Source organism: Vidua chalybeata, chromosome 12 (genome assembly GCF_026979565.1).
Source record: "Vidua chalybeata isolate OUT-0048 chromosome 12, bVidCha1 merged haplotype, whole genome shotgun sequence".
NCBI classification, from domain to species: Eukaryota; Metazoa; Chordata; class Aves; order Passeriformes; family Viduidae; genus Vidua; species Vidua chalybeata.
In genome coordinates, this window is record NC_071541.1 from 7,055,833 (window position 1) to 7,076,850 (window position 21,018).

General features: G+C 37.6%; 1 protein-coding gene across 4 annotated transcripts in view; it reads right to left on the minus strand.

The window, feature by feature from the left end:
• ATXN7 (ataxin 7) overlaps positions 1-21,018 on the minus strand; it is an 86,854-nt gene that overhangs the window by 25,732 nt on the left and 40,104 nt on the right. For 3 of the 4 annotated variants that reach the window (XM_053953450.1, XM_053953452.1, XM_053953449.1), the window contains one exon: positions 10,586-10,690. The exons of the other annotated variant lie outside the window; for it this stretch is intronic. In XM_053953450.1, the coding sequence (XP_053809425.1) occupies positions 10,586-10,690 (105 nt within the window). The remainder of the gene's footprint in view (positions 1-10,585; positions 10,691-21,018) is intronic. 4 annotated transcript variants of the gene reach the window in all.

Genomic DNA, 21,018 nt, shown 5'->3' on the forward strand with positions numbered 1-21,018 from the left:
TGTGGCATCTTTCCAGGCATATACATGGTTACATGTGGCTTGTCAGAGGCTGCAAGCCAAAATGAAACTGAAGAAAATGAGTGCTAGCTAGTCCCATGCCAATGATGAGCAGGGCCAGAGCTTTTACAGAGTACTGTAGGGCTTCTCATTATAATCTAGAAAAGTGAAAGAAGTAAAAATAATTACTTCATGAAGCCCACCCTAATACAACAGAAAACCAAAATGCTTAAGAACTCACGTGACAACTTCAGCCATATAGTAACAAAAGAAACAACATATAGTAACAGCCATATAGTAACAAAAATAACAAAATTGTGTTTTTCCTCTTAGTAAGGAGAAGAGCCATGAATTCCATGTGAGTACCATATGAACCATCACACAGTGATGAACAGCTCTTAAAACTCCCAGTGTACATCACATAAAAATGACAGCTCCAACCCAGCTCTACAGATAATCTACAAACATTGGAAAGTTTTACGCTCAAAGGTGGAAGGGTGCCCTGAAAGGGGCACACCTTCTACCTAATATAGAGAATTCACCACAATGCTCCACAGGAACCAGGGCTTTTCCAAGAGCCAGACATGACAAACAGGTTCTTTGCAACCAGCAGGGTCACACAGGGAGGACATAGCACAAAACTGCTCCTGGTCTGGCAGAGGGAGAAAATCCTGTGGGGTAAAAACATAAGAAGGTGATCTGGCTAAAAGAGAAGGCTTCCTTTTGAAAGCTAATTCATGTAGAATTGTAAATTAAAGATTTTCTGACAATCTTGCCAAACGACAAGGAAAAACTCAGTTATGTAGGAACTGCTTCAACCTTGCAGGAGCCTGGTCTAATTGCATCCTTTACAAAGCAGTGCAGAGGGAGACAGTCATACCAACCTGGGCAACTTGTTATTGAGGGAAGAGAGAACAGAAAATAGGATAAGAATCTCTTGACAGTGGTCCTTCTTTCTTTAATGCAACTTGGTGAAACAAAACAGGATTGCTGCCTTTGTGGCCAGCAGCACTCTGACATGGCAGAACTTGCATAAGGCACAAATGTTTTTCCTACATTTTTTGGTATTGTTGAAAAGATTAACCTGCTTCCCAGCTGCACAATAACTGCAGGAATATCTACACAAATTAGAGTAAAAATAATTATTTTCTATACTAACACTACATGACATATTTGTTTCATCAATAGGAGATAATAAGGTTTGGAAGTACTTTGGCTGTTACTGCCTGAGATAGCTAATGATGGCCTATTAGACAAACTTACATAAAATTACATATAATATTTATCTATTCCTGTTTATTTTCTACATTTTAAAAAGATATTTTAATTGATCCATACTGTTATGGAGCTCTCACAGAGTTGGATAATGCAAGAGCTAATCAAAGACTGCTACTGAAAAGCTGTTTGAATATTTGTTACAGGTAGACACAACATGCCACTTAGAAATCTGAATTGCCTTCCAGGCCATTTACATTACTTGGATATAATTATTTACTGGTAAACTGAATTAAGCCTAATGAGAAGCTTTATGTGGCATTAATTGTGTTATTTTGAAAGTGAATTTGACCCTGCAGTTATTTTTTAGCTTAAAAAAAAGCCACATGGTTATTGATTGCTCTTGATCAATAAATTTACAGGTTTCATTGTATAGAAAGTGTTATACACTCCCTCTTCTGGTTGTATCTTAAAAACACAGTTTCTAGACTTAAAGTGTATCATGTTAGTTTTTAAGTGTATCATATTGCTTGGAAGAAAAAAACCCTCAAGGCAGTAAATGTTTCTTTCTAAAAAGCCAGCAAACTGGTGATCAAAACCAAATAAATAACAGGTGAAAACTACTTGACATAATGCCCAACTAAAGTAAGTAGCAGCTACTTTTTAGCTGTGCCTAAAACCAAAATGTTACAGATTTCTTTTAATTTGGTAAGAAATATATTGTCCCAAGTCTTTTCAAAAGCTTGACTCATGCCTAATGCCTGGTTACCATTCAGTGCACTATTGCTGTAGGTGAGAATATAGATTTTAAAATGACACCTACTTTTCCAGAGGTGGCAGGTGAAGTTCCTACAAAACATTGCTTTTATGTTGGTCTAGCATGGATAACTTTTTTCCACCTATTACACTACACCTCATCTTCTTTGGGGGTCATTCTTCTAATAGCAAAAGCTGCTGAAGGCTACACATACATCTTACTGTCTAAAAAAATATTATTCACACTATAGAAAATGAGAATTGTGGAATAACATTAAGAAGTCCAAACATAAACAGTAAAAGGAACGCAAAAGAAATCAAAAGCTGAACTATTACTAAGTGCACACACATCCATATATCCATCTCTTCCCTTATGCTCAGTGCCTGATAAAGCCAGATGTCTCAAGTAGGACACATTCCTGTTGCCCTCACCCCTCACCAAAATGTGCAAAATCCAAGAACAACACAACATTACACAAACCACATTAATAGTATTGCTGCCAAAACATTGAGAGAGGAAAAACTTGTGAAAAAGCTTTTGTTTCTTTTGCCCTGTTTAGCCTCTCCTCCTTTCTACCACTTTACCCCTTGTTACAGAGTAATAAAACCAGCACTGTACTTACTTCAATCTCTCTCCTCCAAGGTAATTTTGTCCTACTTTCCTTATTTAGCTTCCTCCTTATTGTCTTCATCTATTTCTTTTTATATGTATTTTACTCAAGTTCTTTGTTTAACATTTCTCTTTTTAGCTGTTCCCTGGCGTCCTCTCTTTCCCCTCCTTGGACACACACACAGACTGCAAACCACTTAATTCCAGCTGTGCTGAGGCAGCCCTGCCAAAGCTGCCATCCCCCTGCCTGCCAAAGCTGGGCACCACTGCCCCAGGCAGGTACTGCACAGCCAGATGTCCTGGGTGCACTGGTATCTTTGCAAGAAGTACTGTAAATGATGGTTACTGATGGATTTCCTGTCTGACCTATGAAGCTGTGCTTGCAGAGAAAAAGAGACCATCCCAAACACAGCAGTTATTCAAGAGTTAGATGCTGGGATGAGAGGGTACAGTCTGTGCAACTGGAAACTATGTACTTCCATGGGGGGGGGGGGGAAAATAGGCAAAAAAACAACCAAAAATTATTTTCTTCATGACAGTTCAATACTCAAAACAATTTTACAAGCTTCCCAGAATACTCCTCCCTGGAATCACAAAGCACTGTGGTATTCACTGAGGTTTGCAGTTCTTGGAATAATCTAGACAGTTCATGAGAACTCACTTCTCCCCAAAAAACAAATGAGAAAGTCCTTATAAATAATTCATCTGCATGTGGTTAGCTTTTGAAATTAAACTACTCCTAACCCCACCCTCCAACACCAAGTTTGTGTCTCCATGGCTCTGAAACATTCCCATCTCTCTAGAACAGCAGAAATTAGTCTCTTTTTTACTTCAACTCAGGCTACTTCCACCTCCCCAGCTCTTAAACAGGTTGCAGCTTCGTTCTCCTGCACCCAGCTTAGGGCAGTGTGCCAGACCCTGCGTGCCCATGGCCTGCCCTCAGTGTGTGCCACCTCCCCTGGCTGCACTCCAGCCTGGAGGAGTGGCTTAGGTGGTAGAAAGAACACTTTTAGCTGTGAAGGAAACCTTCCAAGGATGTGGATCACGTAAGCTGATGCAGAATGGCCTTCCCTGATCCTGCAGAAAATCAGGAATGGTTGCTGGGAGAGCTGTGTCCAGCTCCACGCGCTGTTTCCTCTCACAAAATGAGTTCTAAGTGATGTAACTCAGCCTTGATTCTAGATTGGTTAAGTCCTCTCATTGTCAGTCATTTCTAATTGTAGACCTGATGCAACTATCCCACCTGGCTACTTTCAAAGTGAAGCTGTAGTCATGTACACTCAGTAGCAAGTTCTTATTGGAATCACTTGTCCTCTTCAGATCTTATTCCAATCTATTGATGAACACGCTTTCTCCCTCTTGCTGAACTACTGTTTCTGTGATAGTGAATGTGGCACTGCTTCTTCTTTTCCCACAAAGATTAATATTTGTTTTTCATTCTTTCTTTCCACTTGTTCTTCCCCATCAACATTTGTTTTGAAAAGAGAGCAGTCAGTCCCAGTGTCCAAGCAAATACCCAGCAAGGAGAACTCTATAAAGGAGCAGGGTTCTCATGGAACCCTTGCATAATTTTGTATGTTAGACTAATTTTAAATATTTTTAACATTTCAGTAAGAATAGAATAAAAAAATATACTCTCTCTTCAATATTAAACCAAAGAATTTTTTAAAACCAAAGGATTTTTTAAAGCCAATATTAAACCAAAAGGACTTTTGCATCTAGGTTTCTGCTATGGCAGAACAGCATAAAATTAATTTCACATTAACCAAAGGTAAGAGCCTAAAGCACACCAAGCACTTGAAGTTTGAAGTATTTTAGCACACACAGTGCTGTAGAGAGAATAACATGAGTTACACGATAAGCAGTAAACGGAATAATCAGTATCTCCTAAATCTATAGTTGAACATCACCTTTTTCCTTAGCTGATACTTAAAAATTCCTTTATGTCTTCAACCAGAGCTTGAAAAACTCACATACCTACAAAAAAGGAGGAAGTTGTACTAGAAAACTGCCATCAAGTTCTCAGACTCCGTGAGCTTTCATGTAATGAACAAAGACCACAGCCATTCTGTGTACAAAAATAATCTTCTGCACGTGAACAGTATGTGATGATACAAGTAACCACAGCACCAAACTCCACCACTCTGTAAAATCTGCATGGCACATTTGGTATTCAGCTAATGGCTTGGGGGTGCACATTTCAAAGCTCAAAATATGTTTACAGAGTTTCTTTCCACATTATAATAATTTCTTATTTAATGATGCCTTATTTAAAAATGACTAAATAGCCAGCTGAAACTTTTCTTTTCCTTCTGAAACGAATCCTGTGCTGACCTCTGAGCACATTCCCTGCTATATGCCAAGATGATTCTTGCAAAAGCTACAGAATTTCACAAATTTCAACTAAGAAATTAGACTAGTTGTTGCTGGACCCACAGATTAAGATCCAGCTGCTAGAACTTGGACTGTGTGAACTACTGTGAGAGGACTGTGCATTCAAACAGAAGCTGCCAATGATAATTTGTTAAAACATATACATTAACTGGAGTCATAATATGCCAAATGCCACCTGTGCATGTTTGGCAATATGCTTGGCAGATTGCTCCAGCACATCTGTGACACACCACAGAATATTCAGGTTTATTTTCGTTGTTTGACTTCTACAGAAGATCACTGATACCCAAGAAAATTCTTATAATTTATAACAAACCTTTCCACACTGCTTTAAAAAGACTTTAGTGAACACTGGACATTAATTACTGAAACAAATTGCTTGCTGCCAAGAGTATGCAGGCCATAATGAAGGCTTATCCTTCCAAAATGAAGATGAGCTCAAGCAATCTCCCATGAGAAAAAACAAAAAAAACCAAAAAAAAACCACACACTCAAAAAAAAAATAACCCCAACCAACCCAAAAACCAAGCAACAATAACCCAGTCCTCAGGTCCAATGGCTTTGGAACAAGATTCAGTACATTCCTTTCTTTTCTTATCAGCTTCAAATGCTGCCTTGTACAGACACTTTATCTTTGACTTTGTAATCCATGAATCCATGCTAAACACACTCTCTTATTCTGCCCTAAACAAGCAATACATACACAACCACTTAAAAACATTAAATACTGACAGATCTTTCAGAACAATTCACTGCTGCCAAATTTAACAAAAATACAGTAGGACAAATTTATATTCAATTCATAGTGTGAGAAGAACCCAAACATGTAACACCGCAGGGACTGTAATACTTAAGTAATGTATGATACACATCCAAAATACATCAGCACACCAACAGAGATCGTTAACAGATCATTTTTCTCAATTAAAATCACAACTATCACGTGCTCTCTCTGAATCCAGGGACTTAACACCAAAACAAAAAAAAAACCCTTTAGGACTGTTGGAGACCTGCAAATGGAAGGTGGGTGTGGGCCCTGGCTAAGGGAGGAAGGACCTCGGTTATGCAATCAGATGAAGGAGAATCACAAAAGACAGCAGACTCAGAAGATGGACCCAATGAATCAGCAAACATCTCTTTCTCTACTGCCAGCATCTGCCCTCCAAGTCAAAGGTTGTGTGATGCTCTATTCCAATTCCACAACCTCCTAGAAACCACAAGAGATGATGGGCATATCTGTACAGTAATCCCGCTTCTGATTCACAGACTTCAGGTTTAAACCTGCACTGATTGGAAACCAAAATGTTTAAGCAATTCCCCATCAGCTCTCAGGACAGCAGCAGCAGGCAAAGCTCACGGTGGTTGCTCACCTTTGCCACTGTGCCAAACCCATGGAAGTTAATCAAAACACTTGACATAGCTTTTCAATGACTCAACAGCCCAACACACTATCATCATCTCTTTCCAACATGTACTGTATTCATGGTTTTCACAATCACTACATGAGTCACAGGCACTCTCAGTGTAAGTTTTACAGGTAGCCTTCATTATTATTGCTGAGAATTTAACTCTACTTTGTATTCATGGAAACTAAGGCACAGAGGGAAAAAAAAAAAATCTCTGTAAAAAAAAAAGGGAAGTTAAAAGGAAGAAATCCCACACATCTCTGTGCTGACACTACTTTCACACTGCTGAGCTCTCTCTGAGCCATACAGCAGCCCAGCCAAGGCAAAGAAGCAGCTCTCATTAGCCAGGAGGCTGATAACCACAGGGAGATGAGATAAACCTGTGGAACAGCTGAAATGCCAACAAAAGGTCACACAGCCTGAAAACCACAGCACTTCCACGAACAACCTGAAATAACTGTCACGATGGCTTCCTCAAAGAGGAACCTTTGGGTGCAGCACAAGAACTGTATCTAACATGTCTCTGGGGAGGAAAGAATGGAAATCAAAGGGAGACAGGCACCTCCTGCTGTCCTGAGGAGTGTGACAGCTGGCACACGATCATCCAGGGTGAAGAGAAATACTCCTGGAGAAAAACACTTTCTGGGAATAAGTCACCATGATGAGTGATCCCAGGTACTTCACCCACAAGACTCAGTGCCTGAACATTTTGTCTTTTTTCCATCTTTCACCTCTGAACTGATTTTGACTCATCCAAGGAAGATGCTGATACCATGAAAGTGTAGCCATTCACACAGCAACAGCAGGAACAGAGCAATAAAGGGCTGCAATCACTTGCCTGGCCCCTCAAATGAAAACATCTGTGATCTGACAGAACAGAGGATTTGTCTTGAAACAACTTTTCCTTGGCTGGCTGGCTTGCTCCTGCCCCACCATGCTCCCAGCAGTGCTGCCACCCTAAGCCAAGGGGCTAAAGCCATTGCACTGCCCTGCCAGCCAGCTATTGTACACAGGCTAGAAGGAATGCCACAAGCTGACTTCAGATATCTCATTATATTAGACTGCTCTTAAAAACAAACCTGCAGGTGGTGTTATGCGTACCAACTTTACAAATCAAGCATAGTACATATACCAACACCACTGAATAAATTATTAAAATGGAAATTCATAGCCCAGACACATGCTTGGACTGCATAAAAAAGTAGAATTTAATTTTATATTAGTATCTTTTCTAGTCAAATGCATGAAATAGAAAAGAATCAGTTATATAAACAAACCTGTCATTTGTATCAATAAAATATTTTACTAAAAATGTGATATATTCTAATTAATAAGGTTACATTTGAATTATTTCTGACTACTTATGGTCCAGAGAAAAAAGCCAGCATATGTCCTGCAAAGCACTTTCAGCCTACCTAGTTAAGTAGTTTATCACAAATATGCTTTGGAAGAAATTAATTAGCTCATTAGGTTTAATGATAGCTTGTTTAACTTTCCTTTGACATAAGTGACATTTTAACAGAGCATATAACTACTACTTCAGAAAACAAAATTTCACATGACAAATTTCGAAAAACACCAAGTTCAGCAACACACACCACCAGGAGCTATAGAATATTTTAAGAGATTAATACTTCTCTGGCAACAATTAAAAATAAAACACCCTAAGAACATTACAAAAAGATACATCGATGGACTGCAAATTTTCAGAATTTTTCAATCCCTGAAATCATACCATCAATAAAAAACTTAATTCAGGGTAAACTGACTGTGGTGAATCCAAAGGGTGCTTTACTTTCTTTTTATCATGATAACACACTTTTTCTTTTAAAATAACCATGTATTTTGAGGACTTCAGCAATTTCCTTCTCCTGAGCTATACAGTGTTAAAAAAAAAATAGATCATTGTCTGGTAATCAATCACCTGCCATATTTATCAGCTTTCATATTTAATTTTCTAAATTAAGGGACAACTGTGTAAGGATTTAAAAAATGGGAAGGCTGATAGAAGGCTTTGAGAACTAGTGCTACACAAAATCACCAAGTCAGCCTTCTTACCTTTCTGAGGCTATTAGATTGGCAAACTAAGGTCCTTTAATGATGTTCACCCCACCCAAGCCTGTTTTTCTCATCAGAATGACCCCGCCTGCTTCCTCTGCACGCCACAGCCCACGCCAAGACTCTTCATTGTTCAGAACAAGCTTAAGAAACACTAAGAATAACCTCATCAATTCTATCTGCTCCTTCTACGCTTCTTCTAAAGCATGAATCTGCCACTGATGTAAGGCATCTATTGGAGAAATTTTCACATTTAGAGGTCACACTTCTACAAAGTGATACAGAATGGAAACGTTATGTTAGTATTTATTATGACTTTTAAAAATACTTTCCATACCTTCATTTTGCAGTTCCCTGTTCACTCTGTGCCTTTTAAATTGCAAACAGTGCTTTCAGAAGAGCTGGAATGAACTTCACATAACAAGTCTAACAGCAGTACAAGCAGCATTACAACATGCCATCTTTCCATGCTCAAGACAATGCTGCACCTATTCAGCTCCTGAGTTGCTTCTGCCACATGTCCATAAGGACAAACACAATGCTGCTTCCTACCAGATACCTGTTTGTCAGACAGTGTTTGGAAATCACCTGCTCATTTCATAAAGACAACCTTAAGTGTCTGCAGCTATCCACAGTGCTCCATCACTACAATATTACTGACCTCAAGATGGAATATTCAATATGCCATCACTCAGAACTCAGTATCATCCAGTCCTCCCCCATAGATTTATTTTTAGCTGTCAGAATCATTTTAATATGATATTTTAGAAGGAGTTATTGGACATCTTATGTTGATATTCAGTGACATGTGAGGAATCTCACTGGCAAGGGGTAGACTTGCTCATGGCTAGCAAAAAGGCTTACAGCAACCAGAGCAAGAAAAGCAAGATGGCCTTTTCTTCTTCTGGTTCCCAACAGCTCTGGAGACTTATATCCACAAAACTATGAGTTTAAAAAAAAATTATTAGTAGAGCCATCCAGAGAATAACAAGCAAACAATTAAGAATTATGACACAAAACCTATTCAGGTTATTTTCTGAGTCACGCTGTGTGACACAACTGCAGGATCCAGCAGCAAGGGTAGGGCTATAATCCATAAGGCAATATAACACAAAGCCAAGTTAGAGGGAGAAAGGATAAAAAGTTCACCCTCTGCACAGTCCAGGAAGGCCCTTCTCCAGTCTCGAGGAAGCAGAAGTGAGCGTATCTTTTCTTGCCAAAGCATTGGATTATTTAAGATGTATGAAAGGTTACTCCTTTTTCTCAACACTAGAGGAGGTTCCCTGCCTGTACCCAGCTCGTATCCCTATAAACACCAAGCCAAACGGTAGGGGCACTAGCCTAGAGAAAAGAGAGTGTACATGCACACACAGGGATGAAGGACTACTTTAGAAGATGCTTTGTCCATCATGTTTATTAGGAGTTGGTCAGAAAACACCTCATGAATTTCCTAAGAAACAAAAACCCGAATTCCCTCCTATCCAAATATTGGCCTTAAATTGTTCGAGGTTAACTTCTAGTCTTGAGAGAAGCATGGAAAAGCAGAACTGCCAACCACCCCAGTCAGGCTTGAAGGAAGTAACCAAGCACTTGAACTGGCATAGCACTTCACATTTTCTCAGTCCTCTCTAAACACTGGCCAACCAACACAACAAGAGCTTCTTTACATAGTTTATATACAAAACCACTAGACCAGTAAAACAAATTGATAATTCTGAAAATAAATAAATAAGCTTACTGGCAATTGGAAGCTTACTACATTTTACAAATGTTCACTCTAAGTTTAGCTTTCAGTTCAAGTTCACACTGTACCAGAACCCATGTAAAAATAATCTGTATAAATACACAAAGAGAAATGACACACAGAGACACAAACACACTACACATATTGGCTGTGAAATACACTAGATATGTCATTTTGAAACTGAACTGTAGCTATGCAGCATTTCAAGAAGCATTAAAAAACTAAAAAGCACAAGATCTTTATGTAATTTAATTACAATGTATATAAAATGATTAAATACAGGTTATGTTCTTTGACATTTTTTATAGTTTAACGATCTATTTACCATCAACTTTAAAAAAAAATTGCCAGGCTTAATCCTGATTTAACCTCACCCTTAATTATTAAAAATAGTTAAGCACTTACCATAATGTGATTGAAATGCCTGTGGTTTTACGACCTGATTACAGTGGTTACACATCACCAAATAGAAATCATCATGAGCCGGGCAAAGACCAAATATTGGCATATCTAAAAACAAAAAGACAAAATGGCATCTCTCAGCTGCTGACAATTATAGAAAAACAGTTTAATTACAGAGCCATGACACTAGTGTTGAATCGAAATTTTAGAGACATTTGTATCAAATTTGAAAATGAGGGAAAAAAGAGCATATAATGCAATAGATAATTTTGTGCTGGAGTATTACAAAAGCAAAAATCTTCCTACAAAGATAAACATAAAATGAGCGATTACTTGTAGAAAACATCTATTAGAAAACTGATTTAGGACTGATTATTTTGTACCAGATGCAATAATGCAATAAAAAAAGACTGACTTCAATTGAGACAAACACAACATAAGAGGGGATGTTTTATGTATTCTGAAAAGGGCTTTGGATTTTATTCCAATGTCATTAAATGAATTCAAAAGTGAACTTCATTTGCTATTTAATTTTTTTAAACCATTTTAAACACACAGTCATTCACCGGGCAGAATTACATGCCTAATGGTTTTATTTGTTTAACAGTGCATTATAGTCCAGCCATCTGCTGCCAGAGATCCATGGAACAGCTACACAGGAGACAGAACCAGAGATAACAGTATGTCAGAGCATGTGTGGATTGCAGAGATAACACACATACTTGGAGTCTTTTACAAATAAAATTAGTTTCTACAATTTTACTTTGAAAAATACAGTTTGTGAAGAATATATTTAACAGTTATAACTGCATTCAGAGACTACTAGAGCAATAAATGCAGCATTCAATACAAAACTTAAAGTTATATTACATTTATGTAACTAAAAATGTTATTCAATCATTAAAAGACAAAAAAACCAGAAACTGTAAACATAATATGTGGCTAAGGATCTGTAACACTATTTAATGGTTAAAAATTGACATAAGCAAACTTATTTTCTTATAAAAACCCTCAAGTAATAGATTTATCTTAATAGAAGCTTAGAAAATAAGTTAAACTTGTTTACTCTTGTGCTAGAACTGACCCCAGAGTTTTGTTTTACAGGTACTAATTTGCCTATGTATACTTTTAGCAACATCCACTGCTTTGTTCTTTAATAGAACAGCAATTATGAAATAAATTGTGTTGCACATTAAGTGTGCCATAATTCAAGGCAACTGCTCACACGACGCCATCAGCCCTGTCCACTTTGTTTCCCACAGACAGAATATATCCACACCAAAACTGCTTCCAGAACTAGTATATGCTTTCATAATCAAAAAATTAAGTAATTTTATTTAAAAGACATAAGGTCTATCCCACATTTTCCACACATCTTACTAGTGCTACATCAAAATTAAGCATGGCACCTGCAATAACAGCCCCAACTGGATTTTGCAGTTGAATGCAAATGCAATGACCAAAGACATCTAACTTGGCTGAGATCACAGCTACCCTCACCTAAATCACAGACACCTTTTCACAACAGAGGTTACATCAAAGAAACAAATAATCTTGTTTGCACTTTAAGTAGCAACTCTTGCTTATTTATTTATATAATATTTATTGAAAAAAGCATGAAAACCTGTGACACACCCAACTACTGCAAACCAGGCAAAATTAGTAAATATATGCTGAAGGGGGGAGTGGGGAAATCAGATAGGAATAATAAGCTTCTATTTTTCAATATCTACTTTCTGTGATGTAAGCTATGTAAGCAAACAAGTATAAGCTTAAATGTCATTGCTGATATTTCATGCAGGAGTATTCTCTTTGGGCATGCCCGTGTATCAGAGTTTATGCACACAAGCAAATACTCCAGGGTCACTTTCACCCGAGTACCAACACGCTGAGATGAACGGGACAGTAACAGCAGGCACTGCCTGATATTTACATTGGTATCAGCCCACAGAGAGGCTACTCCTGTGTGCTGCGAGGTAAATCCACACACTGGAACCTGTTCCCATAGCTGTACCTTTCAGACTGTGCTGAATTCTCAGACTTTACACCAGCTTTACTGAATGCAGGGGGAATTGTTAACAGGAGAGGACTGCAAGATAAAGCCTTCCTTCACACCAGTCAGAGACACCACATCCCTGTGCCATCACTCTAAGAAATCTTCCATGAATATTTGCTGGCAATACAGAACTGCAATTTTAAATGGCAACTGAGAGAAACTGACAGAAATTGATGTAAACAAAAGTGTTTTCCTAGTTGAGGATCCCAAGAAATCAGAATAATTTACAAAGGTCCTTTACACTGTGAAACACCTTCACTTTTAAAATCTTAGCTTCAAGTGGCAGAAAGCAATGACAGAATGCCAGGAAATATACAAACTCACAAAGGACCATTCTAAAAGTAAAACCACTTGACACAGAGAAAAGAATTTGCTGCACACACAAAATCACAACCTGATTTCAAAGGAAGTCATGCACAAGACTCCAGTCAGATCACACAGATCAGTGCAAAAGATCTTGTACCCCACAGTGGTCTCCTACTGCACTGATATCAGAACAACATCTCAACATAACCAGCGAAGGAGCAGAAAAAGTTAGAAGCCTAAATGCAATTTAACAATGGCTTTGAAACTCTAAAGAGTTTGACCCAACCAAGACCATTTAAGGCAATTGGAAGAGACCCGAGTCCACACTTCCTAGTCCAGGAGCCTCATTTTCAGGCAGGTAAGCTCTCACAACTTTAATGTGCCTCGTGTCATTAGTTGAGCAGGGCAAGAGCAGGTTTCAGGGAAATCTTACTTCTCTTTCTGTGTTCCAAGAGGACAAACACCTTTGTGGCACTGTTAGGGAGTGACAAATTAGACCATGAAAATTTTAGAGAACAACATACAGAACAGTTTAACAGAACTTACTATGTAAGTATGTACCAGGAGTAGGTGATGGATGCCTAACTTTTTTGTCCTCTGACAGCCATTTCTGAAAGTTCACATATATTGTGCAATTGGTATTCTAACATCTAATACTTAATACCTGATCCACTTCATGACATGCACATTCTCTATTTAGAAGTCTAATGAAGTTTCCAGTATTTTACCAGTGTCATCTCAATGCACTGTTACTCCGGGTTTGAAGGTAACTTTTTGAAATACTTCACTATGTAAAGTCTGTGCCTCTCAAGGAAGAGCCTGGCAACCGTGATTCATATGTTCCTCTTTCAAAGCTGGGCTCATTTAACTCTCTCCATCTGGGAATATTTTTCAAGATCAAACTAAAAATGTAAATCAAGACCTCAAACTTTTCATGTATTTCTTCATAAACACAATATTCATTGTATCAGCATACAGATACTATTATAAGTGCTGTTAGTTACATTAATTCTATTAACACCAGAAAGAGAAACAACTTTATTTACCTCCATAATAGGAAGCCTCTGGACACTGATCTCCAGAATTCACTTCTCTTTTCAAATGTAACTGAGTTTTTAAAAATACAATTTAAAATGATGCATTACTGCACTTTTTACCACGACCAGAACAAGCCCATGTCATATGCAATTCTGAGATAACTGCATCAGTTGCTGACCATGTAATATGGAAAATGCTTCTTACTTGGAAAAGGTCAATGTAGCATCATTTTCTAACAAAAAAAAGAAAAAGCAATAATGGATAATTTGGCATACTGTACATCAAGTAAAATGGAGCTCAGCATGCCTCATCTGGAAAGTTTTCTTACACTAATCTGCCATCTCTTCTTCTCTGAAACACATTGTGGAAACACACAAATGATTGAATAATTTCTTTGTATTTCCAGCATTCTCTTTCAGGACAGCTACACTGAAAAAACTCATGCTCACTAAAACTAACTGTGCCTGCATACTCTCACTCCCTCAATTCTATTACTTAATATCACAAATAACAGAACACATAAAACAGGCTAAAACTACCTCAGTTAGAGAACAGGCCAGCAGCTTGCATTTATTTACTAGATTTCAGTGACTACCACAGCAATGTATTTTAATTGTATTTTTCTTTTTTAACTCCCCAAATGTATCAAATTTCCTACAAATCTTGCTGTATCTTTTCAGACTGGGACCATTGCACAGTCCATCTATCCTAGTCTTACAGGATAATAAGACAACATCCCTTCTAGAAATGAAATTAAATTTCAACCAAAAAAGTGAGGTTAAGATCTTCTCCAGGACAGCAACTGCTGGAGGAATAGAGTAAAGGCAGCCTGTGTGCAGAGACCAGAACACCACTTTCCTTTTTGCCAGAAGTCTGCTTATTGCAATTCAAAGGAGGAGGAGAGTGAAAACTGAATCAGAGGAAGAGAAAGCAAAACTACCAAGAGGTGAAAGGGCAAAAAACTATCAAGGTTATGACAAAAGAATAGAAAATTTGATCAAAAAAAGCAAAAGGAGTATGTAAAAGCTCTGCAGAAATATTTTAAAGCCAGAACATTGCAATGCTCATTCTCCCATATCCATTCTCAGCATAAGCAGCTGCTTATTAAGATTGAAGTCCAAGCCTGATTTACAACCAAGATGTACATACTACTCACTACTAAGTGTAATTAGACAATGGACATTGTAGGCTGATGCCTGATGTGAACAGTAAAATGTTTTAGCTACAGAGATTCCACAGAACAGCATAAGGTGCCTTTACCACTACACCAACCTGGTTATACTTCCAGAAAAATTTTAACCACTATAGTTAATATTAGATGCCTTAAAATTACAATGCCTTACACTACTAAATTTATACTGACAGCCCAGATATAACTCCCTATTATCTTTATAACCTCTCAAACAAAGAATTTGTTTTTAGTGGAGTCTGATCCAAATCCACCTTAAGTATATGTACCAACTTTTATTAATTTACTAGGTTTTACATTAAGACATCAGGGAACTGTTTAAGTACTATATAAGGAAATTGTAAACAGATCCCACTATTTTGAAATGTTGCCAAAATCTGGATTGTTTCAACTATTTACTTCACAGACCAAGTAAGTTTAAATTATGTCCACCAACAGCTATCTTGAATACATTTGCCCTGTACTAGCTGGGTTTTGTCTTCTCATTAGAAGGTAATCAGTCTTGATCATACTAAGGTAAAAAATATGCAAGTACACCTTGTTTCAACTTAACTGGTAGATCTCTTTCTCTACAGGCACACTCGTAGTAGAACTTCTATTTAAGATAACACAACTCTCCACTAACATCTGAAAAAATTTTGAAAAGGGGAGAAAACAGGACAGTTGTAGTAACAAAGTAGTTGACATCTTGGAGGAAAAGAAACTGTGTGATAACTCCCATAATTAGCTTGTAACACATGTCTCAGGTACTGTCAGATCCTGATAAAGTAATAAAAATATTTCTATTATTTTACCCTTTATGGCTGTGGTGAACATATAATTTAGTATGTGAAGGCAGACAAAACCTCCCAAATCACTATTTTTAAGAGCTTGTGATCTGAGGAAGAGGCACGAGGGGGGAGAAGGAAAGCAACTAACCAGCACTGAGGACCACATGAAACAGACTGTACCAAAACCAGGCAAATTTCAGACAGAAAGCTCAGCTCTGTTACCACCAGACTTGGAGTCAGCCCAAAAAACTAAACTGCCAAGAAATCTGCACAGCAGGTAAGCAATAGATTCACTGCTGAATCTATTGCTGACATTAAGTGTCAATACCAAGTATTCTCCAGGCAGAAGGAGAATCTTGGCTGCAAACTGAGGCAGCTACAAACAGCACTGCAATGTATCTTAACTAACCTGGTTATCTTAAGTAAAGTTCCTATCTATTTAAAGTAATATCGGCCCTTATTTTAACTGATATGAATGTCTCATTAGAAAAATTAAGTGATCCATGTTAGCTTCTCAAAACTTCCCTTTATACACAGATACTTCACTTTCTGCAATAAAACCATTATTTCCTAAACAATATCTTCCAAACTATTTTGGAGAAACACTCAAGTGCTTATCATTCACAAACAGATGTGTTTTTGTATACTTATCAATGCTGACGTAAAATTAAACTACTGCACTTTTTTTACTGCGTACCATGCAAGATGATAACAAAAGAATATTTCTAAACAGATATTGTGAACAAAATAACTAAGCCCATATAGAACTTAGAGTGCTCTGGTTTACACAAGTTTTGAACCAAAGTAAGAGGCTCTAGTAAAACATACATACTTGAGGGTTTTCTGCAAAATTTCAAGTAACATATTAATAGAACAAAAGTATTTTATGAACCATATGTGCAGGCCTAACCAATTTGTGCCTGCAGAGAACATACATATAATCAAATGAACAAAATATAAGATGATCAAATCTACACCCAGAAACACTGTTTAAAAAAAAAAAATCTCTCCCATAAGGTTTATGCTTATGTTGCCTCAGATACAAAACAGCCTTTTAATACAAAATAAAACAAACCAAATGCACATTCCCATATCTGAGCTGTTTCATTTAGGTTCAGAGGGAAGCATTGCTGAAGTATTTTCTTCATGGTTATCCATCACTAAAATTCCTTGCCAACTCCACTCTGTACATAAAATAACTTACATTTCCTGCACATACAGCTTTGGAAGTCCAGCTACTTGAGGGAACATTTGAAAGGCAGAGCTCTCCTTGGGTTCTGAGCACAAGTGCATGAACTTTGTTTCACTGAGTAGTTGCTGATTGATCAGCTGAAGGAAGGAACAGCTGAAGATTTGATTAACTGTTTTGACTGTGTTTTTCACTTCAAGAAATACAGCAATTACCCAGCATTTTACTGAATACTCAAACCCCAAAGTTTTGGCTCAGAAAAATGACTTTCAGTTCAAGACCAAAAAACCCCACAATCTGGTTTAACTAGGCACAGGAGCTACATTACAAGATTTGATCACTGTCATAAATCTCTACTAGTGTTAGAATGTTTGGTTCATCTCTAAAAAGGGAATACTGTCTGTTTGGTGTCCTTTCAAAACTCAGGACAGCCTCTCTTTCCAAAGCTACAGCTCTCTAGATTTTACTTTGCTTTTGCCAAGTTCAGATTGCCCTGCTAAATGGACAAAGGATGACCTACCTCTTTTCCATAGGTCCAGCTGTGTTGCATTCCCAAAACCCCATCCTCTGCACCATCCCCTCGAGCTTCACCTCCAGCAGAAATGTTTGCTGCAGGCAGCAACACTCCTCTGTGCACACACAGGTGGCAAATCCAAACAGCCATCCTTGTGCAAGGCTTCAGGCACAGCAGTTCCCCCAGAGCCCTTCCTCTCTCTCTCTGCCAGGATGCAGAATGAAACACTAAATTTTAGTTCTCTAAAATTTAACTGTCCTGGGAAATATCTTTTACCCAAGGACAAAAACTGAGGAGCAGATACCAAAGAGAAGTATGTCATGCACACGTGCACCTGCAGCCTACTGCACAGCTGGGAGTTCTAATTTTAGGCTCCCAAGATTTCAATGTTCCTGTAATTATATATAAAGCATATTAAAGTAGACATCTAAGTATTTAGTTAAATTCTTTGTATATGAATTCATCTACACACAATTAATTTCTTTGAGAATCTAACACAAAACGCATGTCAAATTCTTCATTCAAACTATTGAACAGGTTTTCTAAGTTTATTGTACAGAATAATAAATTTCAGTGAAGAAGCTTACAGAAGATTGTCTGTAGAAAGACTGATGAGTAAATTTCTCAATGCAACACAAGTAGCATATTTTAATCTGCTGAAAAGCTTTATAAGTCTCCCTACTCACATCGTATCCTGTTACATCTATTTTTCATCAGCAATTTGAATGAAGTCAGTCATCTGCAAAAACCATTCCCATTTACTTTTTAATGAGTTTTCAGACCTAAAGATATTTTTAATTTCTCCAACCAATTTGTATATTACACAAATGTTGAACACATAATTTGTCAAGTAAGATATCTTCATTCAAAGTCATGCACTATTTTTAGTTGGCATGATCTCATAGTGCCACTGCTGTATTTTGGGAAAGCCAAAAAACTATTATTTATGGTTTTTCTGTACCAAAAGGAAAAAAACCCAAAAAAAAAACAAAACCAAAACAACAACAAAAAACAAAAAAAACCAAAAAAAACCAAAAAAAACCCAAAAAAAACCCCACAAAAACCCACAACCCCAATTCTAAAATAGCTTAAGGAATCCTCAAAAGTGAATTGAGTTTTGCAATCATGACACAAAAATGAAACTGAGTTCAGAGAATAAAAAACCTATAATTTGCACAGTTACATTAAAATCTGGACTAAGCTAATATGAAAGTGTACAGAAAAATACCTCAATTATCATGCAGAAAACCTACCATGAGGGGGGAAAAAAGTTCTGGATAAGCCACTAGTCAAACACAGCCTCAAGTAAACTGAAATAAATCGCCCATAGAATATTCTAAAATGTATCTTAAGTCACAGCCTGAAGCACACTACAATTATGAATTGTTCTAACATCAACAGGTTCAGTATTTTTCTCCTGTTTCACACACAGCACTCCGTGTACTATGCAGCAGCTGTACTTCTGGAGTAGGAAAAAGGAAGTTTGTTTTATTTAAACCTAAACTCACAGTTTACATAGAACTGCTCGACGCAGCAGAAGTATTTTGATACGACGTGACTGCAAATGGTGAACATGTTCCAGGCTTCTCAGCCTCTCCCATCTCCCACCTAGACATGCTTTAAAGGGAAAATAAACCTGGCATATGTGTGGCATTTTTGCCACTTTCCTGTGTGACTGTCCACATCCAGCCATGTGACTGGGTGCTGGCTGTAACTCAGTAACTGACAGAGCAGAGCAGTAACAGCCACTGCCATTTACACATTTTCTTACTTGTGGAGGAACACAATGTGCCCATGACTACATCTTTTGTGACAGGAGAACACTCCAAAATTTAGCAATAATAAAGTGCACCTTTTTCCCTGCTACCTGTGACGTGCACAGGGCTCATCTTTCCACCTTTTCCCTCTCTTCCCTGCTGGCCAGAGCCCTAACTCCCATGTGACAGCACCATGGTGTTAATTCCTTAACTGTGCAAAGACAGCACATCTTTGTGCAAAGAACACTCTGGCCACTTTTCACATCATGCACCTGATACCTGAGGGAGCAAATCAGCATATTCAAAAAAAAAAATAAAGAAAACAACGCACAGGACCTGTCAACTGAATTGTATATCAATATTTTCCTTTATTAGGCAAGCCAACTACCTAAAACCACCCCACCCCTGCCACTCCCATTCTCCATGCACTGGAACATCCACCTCAAAAATAAGACTGTTTCAATCATGCCTCATATAGCCATAAGGAAACTGATGCCTGTTGATTTTCACATACCAGCTTGCACTTCCTCACTCCTCTCAATTTGGCAGGCACTATTAGTTTTTCCAGTAAAATTTACTTCTTTTGCTTTGCAGATTTACTGGGACTTGACTTGATATAATAAAAAAAAATCATGTAAGTTGCACAGCAACAGGCATATAAATGTACTATAGCAAAAAAACCCCAACAGCACTGTGATAGTTATTAAGACCAGAAGATAAAATGTAAAAGTGTTTTTGCTGTTACAGGGCAGTAAAAGGACTAATCTACTTGTTACGTATTTGAACACACACGTAGTTACACAAAATATTTGAACTTGGCTATTGCACACCTTTAGACAAAGAAATATGACTATTTCAATTATCTAGCTGAGGAACTGGTAAACCCTGAGTGTTTACTTCTTACAGTTGATGCATTCCAGCACATACAGAGCTACTGTTACCAGAGATTTCCTTCCAAGAGGGGACCCACCTGTTCAAAAGGGTTAGGCTTTAAACCTGTGCTAGCTGCCCTCTGACACACAGTTATATGAATTAAACAGGTAAGCAGGGAAGAAAAATCAGGCTTCACAGAATAAGGTCAGTGATTTCACTGCTGGTTGTTTGTGATATAACACAAACACAGTTCAGTCTAAAAAAAATCTTTGTGGAAGTGATTTTTTTTTATTCTTATGGAGTTTTAAATTGTTCTAAAGAAGAAATTGAGGTTTTGCCTTTGCATGTCACCTCCTCTATACAATAAACCCATTGCTATCCTTATTCCAAGATGTATTTCTTCACTGTTAGGAGAGATTCACCTTCATTTTGGAGCCTGCCTTCACAAAATCTCCCAAAATTCCATTTCCAAACATTACATATAAAATATATGATATGTGTGTTACAGAAAAAAAAAAAAAAAAAAAAAAAAAAAAAAAAAAAAAAAAAAAAAAAAAAGAAAAAAAGACTTTGAAAACACTGGGTGAACAGATCTGCATCAGGTATTATTCTTCCCTATCTGGCACTAGCTCTCTACTACTGAAATCACCAATTCCACTCTTCAACAGAAACAGGCTAGGAAGGACTGCAACTTTTAATATTTTTAAATTAAAATGTATTAAAGAATTAAGATCATTTAGATCA